The sequence below is a fragment of the Python bivittatus genome, unplaced genomic scaffold (assembly GCF_059951505.1).
Source record: "Python bivittatus isolate LINGU-HERP-01145 unplaced genomic scaffold, Pbiv_v1 ctg000670_np1212, whole genome shotgun sequence".
In the NCBI taxonomy this organism is placed as follows: Eukaryota; Metazoa; Chordata; class Lepidosauria; order Squamata; family Pythonidae; genus Python; species Python bivittatus.
In genome coordinates, this window is record NW_028277094.1 from 7589655 (window position 1) to 7600899 (window position 11245).

The window sequence follows — 11245 nt, forward strand, 5'->3', positions numbered from 1 at the left end:
CTGGGGGGGTCTCCAAGGAACTTTCGGGGGGTCCACGAAGTCAAATATCTGCATTTTTGACGATTCAGGATTTTAAAATGTCTCCGTTTAATTTCTAACACATGAATGCACCCGCCCTTTGGAGCATCCTTCCCCGAGATTAGACTAGCCCTGTCCCTGTTGGATTTTCGGGCCCTGGGCGTGGGTTAGGGCCGGTCTCCTGGTTGTGTGGATGATCGGTTGGTTTATGCCTGGCTGCCCAGATTATTTTTATTTATTTTATACGGTGTATTTTGTGGTTTTTATTTGTTTTATTGTCACATGCCTAGAATCACATAAAAGCGAGATGGGCGGCTCTATCAATTGAGTGAACAAACAAACAAACAAACAGAATATCGATGGATATAACCCACAAAAGCTCTTTGGGGTCCTCAATCCTTTTCGGGAAGGCAAAGGGGTCCTGAGACCACAATGCCGGAGAACCGCTGGGCCAAGTAAAGCAATTTCCAGCCACGGACCAGGATTTTAAGGGGAGCCACAATCCCTCCATTCCTTCTCCAGACCATAATATTTGCCTCCCGTTTGTAAAATCTCTCTCGGGGCTTCGCCCTGCAAGGACTTTTCCTTCCTCCTCCTCCCCCGCGTTTCTGTCCTTTTTCTTTTCTTGCCTCGAAACATTATTTTCCTTGCAATAACTGCATTTTTGACGAAAGCATTAGCAAAGGGTCCTTCCCCCGACAAGATTCAGGATCCGTGCCATTATGCATCAGCCCCCCCAGCCAGCACAGAAGGATGGGGGTTGTAGTCCAGAAGGATGGGGGTTGTAGTCCCACCCATCGGCACCGCGTCCACAGCCTGCCGCCCTCACCTTGCCGTTGTTTGTAAATCGCTGGATGTAGACGGTAGCAATTCCGGGGATGATCAACCCCAAGTATGTAATAGCCGCCGAGGGTAGGATTTCGTACCACATCCCGACGCGCCGCTGGGGTACTTCTGCCGCAGACGCCAACAGCACACCGCGCATGCGCCACAGCGCTCCAGCCGGGCTCTCTGACCTTCTCGTCCTCGGCCCCAGAATGCACCGCGCGCCCGACAACATCCGGCCGCCGTTGCTTTGGCAACACAGGCTTAAGCGGCGGAGGGGGTGCTTTTTTAAAAGGAAGGGCGAAGCGTTTTTACGTTTTTTGCTTTATTCTTTTGGCTGGGTTTCCATGCGGGCTGGACCATTACAAAGGCCGGGGTAGGCCGGGGATTTTTTTTTTAAAGGGAAGGGCTTCCCCTAGAGCATGCTGGGAGGTGGAGTCCCTGACGGCCTCGCTGGTCGCCGTGGCAACGCGCGGCCTGACGGAGTCGCGCCGCCTCTCAGGTAGCAAGGAGGGCGCTGTGGCGTCGCGGCCCCGCTCGGCTTCCCCTCCGCTCTTCCCGCGAGAGGAGCGGGCCGACGCCGCGGCGGAGGAGGCCGGAAGACCGGCGTGCTGCCCCCCGCGGCGCCTACCATGAAGGAGGACAAGGAGAACGCCAGGCCGAAGGAGAAGCGGGGTGGGCCTCTCACTCCCACCGGGCTCGGAGCAGCGATGGCCGGGGCGGACGCCAAGGCGGGCGGTGAGCCCGACCGCCTCGAGAGGCCCAAAGACAAGAAAGAGACGCTCAGTAAGGTGCGCCCGCGGGGGGGCTCGGGCGGGGTGCCCGGCGGCTCCCACCCGGCGCCCGCCGGAGGGGCAGAACTACAACTCCCATCACCCCCAGCTGGCCGATGCCGCCAGACAGAGTGGGAGATTTTCGAAAACGGTTATCGCCTTGGCAGCCTAGCACGTCGAGGCTGCTGTACTATCGTTGTGGCTGTTGTTATTATTCTACCTTCGGTAGGTCAGAGAGCCCAGACCTCCCCCCACCGGTAGCCGTAAATGGTATAACCCTTTAATGGTATAACCCTTTATGGGGCTGGCTCAACGCGCACCCATTCTTAGTGAGCTGAGGATGTCGCAACTGCACGTTTTGCAAACAAACCATGGCCTGTGGTTGGCAGGAGAGGCTGCTTCCTGCAAGCGGGGTCCGTGGAGCCGCGGCTGTCATGCCTCTGCCAAACTACGGTCCCTTTCCTCTCCTGGGCACCCACCGTGTTGGGGGTTTCCCAACCAGCCTGCAGCTTCTCAAGGACGGTCTGCAGCAGGGGTCCCCAAATTGCCTCTGAAGATGCCGGTCACAGATGCTGGCGAAACGTTAGGAACCAAAACTTCCAGAACACGGCCACACAGCCCAGAAGACCCACACCAGCCATCGGTCCCCAAACTCTTCAGCTCATCGACCCCTCCGAGAAGTTTCAGCCTGTTCATCGACCCTCAAGCTTGTATTATATGAAAATAATTTAATAAATACTATTTCAACTAATAGTGCTACAAATAACAACAACAACAACAATGATGGATCATCCCATCGACCCCTGGGGGTCTATATTAACCACTTTGGGAACCCTGGTCGACAGTTTCTTGAAAACATATATTTGCAGCACCCAGCCAGATACTCAGTTTAGTTCCTGGTTGACCCAAACTAAACATTTCCAGATTCGGAGCAGTGGGTTAAGGACAACATTTAATAAAATGTCACGTAGATGAAACTTGGATACCGAAGCAGCAGTCGTTTCTGGAGCCTTTTACATGCTGAGTGTGTGTTTCAGCAAGGGTGGGGGGGAAGGAATGCCAATTTTAAAAACGTTGATGTAGAAAAAATATAGATTAAGCTTTTAGGTCCAGGAAGGATTCTGTAGTACCATTCTCAAAAAAAAATCTTGTGGATGAATGCTTTTGTCACTGGCCTGTTGGCATCTGCAGTTAATTTTTATTATACATAAAAGAGGAGAGGAAATGTGTGGCTATAATTAAAGTACTTTATTTGATAGTTTGCTTTAATATTTCTTTTGAAAAAATTATAAAAGTTACGTTTTTTTAATAAAATGCTTTGGTTTCACCTGTTGTAAAGGATGGAACATTTTTCTTTAAGGTAGTGATTCGACGCCTTCCTCCCAGCTTGACCAAGGAACAACTTGAAGAACATCTCCAGCCACTGCCAGAGCATGACTATTTTGAATTCTTTTCAAATGACTCTAGGTAAAAGGGAGGTTGATTGTGTTGCATGTAACAATGGCATGTCATGTCTGTCTTTCAGTTTTTACACCCTTCCGCGTTGTGTATATTTATAATCACCACTCAGCAACGTTTTCTTAAACATTGCCATTTTTTGTCCTTCTGCAGTTTGTATCCTCACATGTTTTCCAGAGCATACATCAACTTTAAAAACCAAGAAGACATAGTTCTGTTCAGGGATCGCTTTGATGGTTATGTTTTTATTGATCACAAAGGCAAGTAAGCCTACAATTATCATATCTCTGTTGTTCATATATATTGGCAAACCTTTGTACAATAAGTTTACTGTATTTTTGGAACCACCCATTTACTTATATACTATTATCGAGTTAAGGTTTTTAAAAGTAACATGTAGTTCAGAATGTGCATAATTACATATCAACAGTCTTACTAATCTGGGGGGCGTTATTAGCAAGGAGGAATGCTTAGGATCATTAATAACTCAGTGCTGAGCACAATTTTTTTGAAAGTACAGTATATTGTACTGGATTTGGTTTCAAATAAGTAGTTTTAGGATTGCAGCGTAATCTAAAATCGGATGCTTTGTTGTGCAGTGCCTGTGTAAAAATTCCAGCATTCTAATTTGTGTTAACTTTCTTCTTTGGCACATGCAATCTGCACAAAGGATTTTGGATGTCAGGAAGAGGCTGACTTACTGGGGATCTGGACTAGCCCAAGATCCAGTTTGTTTAGGCATGATTTGGGGGTTAATACAGAAGTTTACTGTAATAGCAAGTAACAGAGTCAAATAATTCTCCAGTTGCCTTGCTCAGGACTGTATTTTAGCTTCCTTTGTTTTAAGGGTAGATCAAGCTGGCTGGCTTCACCAATCCAGTTGGGATGCAAAAAAACCCAAGGCACTAGTTCAGGAATTTGTTTTGAGAACCACGCTGAATGGTACTCATAGCCTTTCTGTACCTAAAATAATGGAATTGGTATAGTGGAAATATTTTTGCTGCTATAATTAAGCAATTGAATATCAGAAACCTTTTAGAATTTACTGTAGATCTTGTAGGATTCTGTTGGTAGAGCCAAATCTGCAGCCCCTGAGTGGCACTATAGGATCATGCTACTTATTTTTTGTTTATTTATTTATTTTGCTTATTTATCATTCTCCATGTAGCCAAAATTACTTTATGAATCATTTATGTTAGGTTAGTCATTGTTGTTCAAAAGCATTTATTCAGTAAGCCCAAACACCCATCTATAAATGTATGCATTTGTATTATCTCACCAGTGGCCTCTATATTATAAAATCATCATAAAATAACTAAAAATATACTGTGGTTTTATAGCTAGTTTGCATAATGTAGTTCCTACCCATGTGAATTAAGCACTCATGTGCTCAGTGCAATGCATTTCAAATAGTCTTTTTTCCCGCTGCTGATGAGAACACTGGACGAGACAGCTCATATGATATGGAACGTCTTTTGTGAAATTTATCTTTTACTCAATTTGGTTTGAGTTTACAGGTAGTCCTCGGTTAATGACCATTCATTCAGCAACTGTTCAGAGTTACAGTGGTACTGAACAAATGGTACTTCAGCCCCAGTGCTGCGGAGAAGTGCTGCCTCAAGCCTCACACCATAGCCAGCCACCCCAGCACAAAGCCCCAGATGCCCCGTCATACTACACTCCGCAGGCCCTGTCATTCCCAGCTGACCTTCATCATCATCTTCCTCCTGCTGCTGCTGAAGTGCGCCTTGCTTGGCCATATGCAAGGCAGCTTCTGGCTGTGCCAGGCCTTCTTTCTGAGGCTGCACACACCTGTCTCCAAATCACACATTGCCTTCTTGTGATACTTTGAAGGCCGCACGTGCCCTCTTGCAAGCTTTCAAAGGCGAAGGTCAGCTGGGGTTGGCAGGGCCTGCAGAGCAGCAGGGGCTTGCTACTGGGGTGGCTGGCTGTAGCGTGGGGCATGAAGCACCACTCCTTGGCAGCAGGGGCAGCACTGGTGGCAGTAGGGCTGAAGTAGAGGCCCAGGGGTGGTAGCAGCCAGCTGAGAGTGCTGAAGGCCCTGGGCCTCTACCTCAGCCCCACCGCCGCTGCCAAGGAGTTCTGCTGTGCAGGCCGGCCAAAAGGGCAGAGATGGAGGGGAAATAGGCAGGTGGGGGGAATTCAAGAAGAGGGAGTCCCTTACTTTACCAAGGCTTGGGGCTAGGAGGGACCAAGCTGGGAATGGCTTGGAAGGGGGTGGGTCCTTGCCTAACAACCAGTGGGGCTGCTGGGATTGCGATCACTAAGCACTGCGGTCACATGACATGCTTTATGACCACATTGTTTAGTGATGGAAATTTCAGTCCCAATTACTGTCATTAACCAAGGGCTACCTGTACTTTGGAAATGTATTCAGTGCAACTAAAAGCCATTGATTCCTTTCCTAACCCAGTTCTTTTTAAAAAGTATTTGTACATATAAACAGGTCTTGAATATCCTGCCATAGTGGAATTTGCCCCGTTTCAAAAAGCTGCCAAAAAGAAGAGTAAGAAAAAGGATGCCAAAGCTGGAACCATTGATGATGGTTAGTAGTAGTAGTAGTAGCAGTGTGCTGTGTTACCTTTTATAACTAATTTTAACCAAGGGAGCTTGAGAATCTCTGGCTGCAGTGCCTGGTATACCCAGTTTCTAAAATTTCTGGATGAGGGAGTTCTCGTGATCAGTTCCAGTGTGGCTTCGTGCTTCCTAATGGGAGCAAGGTTAGTTTGACTATGTCAGTGAATAAACCATATAGCAGGACTCTGTCCCTTTTATTCTTTTCAAGTTTCAGTGCCTTTTGTTACCACCAAATAAATATTCTTCTGAATTGTCTGCTGGGTGTCCCTTTGAGACCATCTGTCCCGTGGTTGATCTGGTCTCAGGAAAAGAATATTATATCATTTAACATGAATGCAGTAATGCAAGCTTTGCCACATAAGTTGTTGCTGTGGATCACAGAACATTAAATCTTAGAGATCATATATCTAACACAACTACAGACTGACTATTATTATAGACTTTATAATTTTCTACTTATCTTTTTTTAAGCCTGTTTATTTATAATCTGTATATTACGATTCTTCATTAGATCCAGAATATAAGAAGTTTTTAGAAAGCTACAGTGCTGATGATGAAAAATTAACATCTACACCTGAGACTTTACTAGAAGAAATAGAGGCAAGAAATAAAGAATTAATAGGTATGAAAACCACTATAATACAGCATACTCAACAAATTCATAACTGCTGTTCGTCCAGAATCTGACATAATTAATTGCAACTAATGCAGAAATTAAAGCTTCTAAAATCCTCTTTGCAACCATGTTATATAGAGAAATACATTATATCTATTTATTTTGGTAATTTTTTATGCATTAATTTCAATATATGCCTTTTACAAATACAGACACTTTATTTTTTCACTCCTTAGCAAAAAAGACAACTCCTCTGTTGAACTTCTTGAAGAATAAGCAGGTAATGATGCTTCTGTAGTTATAGATGCTTTGTAATCCATCTGCCAGTCTGTATATTTATTGAATGAAATGGTGTCCAGTAAAACTTTACTCATACTAATAGTAATGAGTAAATACCAGTAATATTGGGCTTTCTAGTCTTATTCTGGGCCCTTGAGTATATACAGTTTTCTTTGGATAGGAAACCCTAAAAATGCCTATGTTTTAAAATTACCTTTCCTATCCATATCCTGGTTTAATAATTCTGAATTCCTCCGTGTGTATGTGTGTGTGTGTGTGTGTGTGTGTTTAGATAAAGATAATTGTTCTAGTGCTTAGATGCTCTAAAGTTTGAAATTTAATTTTTTTTTCTTCCTAGCATTTTTCCTGCAAGTGCAAGGTCTGCTTTTTTTCCAGATCAACCAAATGTTGATCCATTGATTGCAACAGGAATTGACCAACCGACTTGTCACCCACGCCTGATATTTGGGGCTGAGAATGACTGGCCCATCAGGGTCACCCAGCCAGTTTTCATGCCTAAGGCAGGACTAGAACTCACAGTCTCCTGGTTTCTAGCCTGGAGCTTTAACCACTAGACCAAACTGGCTCTCTTATCTTTGTAATTTAATAATGCTTCTTAATTTAGGAACAAGATCATTCCAGTTAACTTCAGGTCAGGTGATTTTTCTGATTGGAAAACTTAACTTTAATTTTATGTTTCTGATGCAGAGGCTTAGAGAAGAGAAACGAGAGGAAAGGAGGAGACGGGAACTAGAGAGAAAAAGACAAAGGGAGGAAGAAAGAAGGAAGTGGAAAGAAGAAGAAAGAAGAAAACGAAAAGAAGCTGAAAAAACAAAGAAAGTGGAGAGATGTCCAGAGAAAGAAAGGGACAAATCAAAGGATGAACCAAAGATTAAGGTATAACTTCATTCCTGTAGGATAAATAATCTATAAATACTGTGTCTCATGTATATTTGTAAAATATGACAGCTAATTCTGTGTAATTTAAGAGCAGGGTCTATGGAACTCAGTTCACATCATATGTGAAATAAAAAGGTATAAGGAATATTATGTAAGAGCCTTGTTTAAGTCCCTTGTAATTCATAGATATGTAAATGTAATTAAGATTGCTTTACCACATAGTGCAGAGCACTACCCAATATATATTTATTTAGAATAGGTTCCACTCTTGATTATAGCAACTAGGTTCACATTCGCTGCTAAATTTTAATGTGGTCTGTTTGGTTTCGGCTTAACATGATGTGTTAACCAGCTATTTTAGCTTATTTTACAAAAATGGATTAAAGAAGCCGTGGCTTAGCACAGTGTGTGCATCCGGCCATTGCCTTGTGGACATAAGTAATTTAGAGGCTGAGTATGAAATGACTTAGTCAAAGCTTCAAGCCTGTGTGAATGTCTTTGCTCACACACTTCTGACTCTGATCTTGAGTTTTCATACTTCCCTTTTTTGCCTCTGATTTTCTCATGTTTCAATCTAGACTATAAATTTTTCCAGGTACTAATACGTGTTACAATTATATATTACTCTGTAAAAAGTTATGTAGTTCAATGTCATTATATAAACAAATAGTGATAAATCTGTTGGTGGCAGTATAAGTAGGCATGATCTTTATTGCGCAAGCTGTTAGTGATGACAATCTGAGGCGGAGATGGAATAAGGATATAACCCTGTAGTCCTCTGCCAGGGAGGAAGTACACTGACTTGACTGGAGGAAGCCAACGCAAGATTGCACCTTTGATTGTTTAAGGCCTCATATAGGTCCATGAAGAGGAGCAATCTATTATGGCAATCCTTATGTTATGTTTAATCTTGTTAACAATAGGCCAAGTTGCTAGCCTAGCTTAGCGTAGAAAATCAATTTAGTGAGGAAGACTAAATTTGTTTTCTTCCTAGCTACTTAAGAAGCCAGAAAAGGATGAAAGAGACTTTGAAAAAAAGGAAAAGGTCAAGAGACTGGAGAAAGAGAGTCTGAGGGAGGAAAAGGCTGCCAGCCCAATTGGTAGCTTGCCAGCCAAGCGCTCTGATGGAGAAGCTAAAGAGGAAAAGGCCAAAAAGCTAGTGTACCCATTGCAGTACGTATCCTTGTTTCTCAGACCATGCCGGTTAATTTGGTGCCTTACCCCAAAATTCACCTTCTAGAGTTTGCACTAAAATTTATGTGAAGAAGGTCACTATTTGATCTGCCTCACCATTTCAAAGTAACTTTGAAGTAACAGTTGACTGTCAAGTTAATTTATAGTGTGATATGAACTGTAAACTTCAAAATGGAAACTCTGAATGGGAAATCATATGTATCCCATATATCATTTAAAAGTACTTTCATTTGGAAACTTAGGCTGCAGACTATATAATGTGTGAAACTTTTGATTTCTAATGTCTTGCGGTTATTCATATAAATTGTCAAGGAATTTGTTGTAACCCCCTTTAAAAAAAAAAATTCCATTAGAAATTCTGTGTAAAATCCAGGATGCTCAATTGACAAATGAGGGCAAGACTGTACCGTTGATATTCCCCAACCTCAAATTGACTCTCCCAATGTCTTTGTCACAGATTTGAAGATGAGTGTGGGAAAGATTACAGAGAAAGAGAATATGACCGGGATAGAGAATATGAGAGAATTCAGCGAGAGCGAGATAAACTCCGGCGCCAAGAAGAAGAGCGTAGGAGGCAGAAAGAACGCTTTGAGAAAGAGAAGGTTTTCAGGAGAAAAGAGGAAGATGTGAAAAGGGAACGAGACTCATTGCGAGAAAAAGGGAAAAGAGCCGATTTCATGGAGTACATGGGCAATACAGAGAAAGCTGAGAAGGGGTCCAAGGAGGAGAAAAGAGACGATTTGGCAAAGAAAGACCGGATTCGAAATAAGGTGCTGATTCTATATTACCTCATTACACCTCAGTACAATAGACAGGTAGAAACTGCAAATAGGTCATTCTTTTTAGTCAACTACATAGATATTGAGGGATGTTAATTCATTATGGTTGATTGTCCATAAGGAAAGTTGACTTTACAATTCTAAAACATTCTGAAATTTCATATTGCTTCTAGGTGAGAATGCCAAGAATTCCAACTAGCTGTAGGAATTATTGGTTTGATTCCTTACTACTGCAGTGTACATTCTCTACTTTTTCTAAAGCATTCTGGGTGTCATTCCTAGGACTATATTACACATTCCTCCTGAAAGAAACCTTCTTGAAAATAGGTTAATTAAATCCAGGTTCACCCAGCCAACTTCATGACTAGGTTGAGCTTGTTGAACTCCTGTCTGTCTGGTATAACAATTAATTCCTTTCAGCTGGAAGCAGACCATCCTGTACAATATATTCTTGTTGTTTCAGGATCGACCAGCCATGCAGCTCTACCAGCCAGGGGCTCGGAGCCGAAGTCGTTTATCTGCGTATGACGAAAGCTCTACAAAGTCATCTGATCAAGGAGCAGATAAAAAGCAGGAGTGTGAGGCTAGTAACTTGAAAGAGGAGGTGTGACGGGCCTCACGTTTCTCACCAAACTAGCAGCCAAAGAGCATGAACTGTACAGTCCAGAAGTGCCTTGCAGGAGAGGAGGAGGAGGAGGAGGGAGCAGAGAAAACAATGCTTTGGGATGTATCTGGCTTCAAAGCCATGATGCAGTCAAAACTCCACCTTGCATTCTGTCAGCACATTCTCAGTTAAGAGAGCAGAGCAGTAGTAGCCTACGAAAAAGGAATGTGGGCTCCCAATAGCTCAATACAAGTGCTGTCTTTGAAATAATAAAAGCCACGAAACAGTATTTGCACTTCAAATCCAGTTATCTTAAATCCTTGGGATTGTGCAAGGGTTAAGGTTCTATCATTGTGTTATGTGATCCTGGAATTTCCATTATTGACTGGAGGGGAGAAAAATACCATCACAATGTTAGTCACAAGACAGTTGGTCTTTTCTGCTTCTAACAGCTAGCGGCAAAATTAATTTTCAGAGTGTAGCTTTACATTTGCTCTGCTTCATTGAAGGTTTGCATAGCCTGAATGAAATCGCTGACCTTAAATGGGGAGGATTTTTTTTCAATACACAGCTTTTATTTTCAAGGCAGCAATATAGATCTTAACTTATCCCCTGCTTTTCTGAATGCCATGCAGGGAAATGTTTTTTTGCTTCAGTTCAGCACTTTCTTCCCCAGCGCACTAAAGCAGCCATCCCCGCCTTTCCCATTCATACGTATTGGAGTGTTTCTCTTGGCTTCCCAGGGCACCTGGGGGGAACTGGGTTGAGAGGGCAGCTGAGGAAGAATTCCTAGCAACGGACATGGGTTCTCCTTTATGCTAACCCAACACAGCTATTTTATATTTAATAAAGCCCTGACCATTTAAAAATGTTTTAAGGTATTATTTTGTATGTAACGATTTGGTGGGAAAAGTGCAAGGGTCAAGGGTCAAGACCCCAGGGTCAAAGGCCAAGCACCCAGGGACAAAGGTCAGGACCCCAGGGTCAAGGCCCAAGGCCCCAGGGGCAAAACCAAAGGCCTCAGGAGCAAAGATCAGGACCCCGGGTCAAAGGTCGTGCACCACGGGTCAAAGGTGAAGACCCCCAGGACAAGGGTCAGGAATCCAGGGTCAAAGTCCAAGCCCCCAGGGGCAAAACCAAAGGCCTCAGGGGCAAAGGTCAGGATCCCGGGTCAAAGGTCAGGGCCCCCGGGTCAAAGCTC

General features: G+C 43.5%; 1 protein-coding gene and 1 long non-coding RNA gene across 3 annotated transcripts; one reads left to right on the plus strand and one right to left on the minus strand.

The window, feature by feature from the left end:
* Positions 1 to 847: 847 nt before the first annotated feature.
* LOC148214429 (uncharacterized) lies at positions 848 to 2025 on the minus strand. Its single transcript, XR_015798072.1, has 2 exons — positions 1987 to 2025; positions 848 to 1126 (listed from the first exon to the last, which is right to left on the minus strand). It is a non-coding gene; the product is annotated as an uncharacterized LOC148214429 (long non-coding RNA).
* Positions 1265 to 10333, plus strand: UPF3B (UPF3B regulator of nonsense mediated mRNA decay). 2 transcript variants are annotated; one of them, XM_088151580.1, is made up of 10 exons: positions 1265 to 1634; positions 2977 to 3083; positions 3228 to 3334; positions 5542 to 5640; positions 6184 to 6294; positions 6525 to 6568; positions 7276 to 7464; positions 8471 to 8640; positions 9119 to 9431; positions 9904 to 10333. In XM_088151580.1, the coding sequence occupies exons 1-10, from the start codon at positions 1476 to 1478 to the stop codon at positions 10048 to 10050; spliced, it is 1446 nt and encodes a 481-aa protein (XP_088007706.1). In that variant the 5' UTR covers positions 1265 to 1475; the 3' UTR covers positions 10051 to 10333. The 2 variants fall into 2 exon arrangements, with proteins under 2 accessions (XP_088007706.1, XP_088007705.1); XM_088151579.1 differs by having other exon boundaries at positions 1268 to 1634; positions 8462 to 8640.
* Positions 10334 to 11245: the final 912 nt, after the last annotated feature.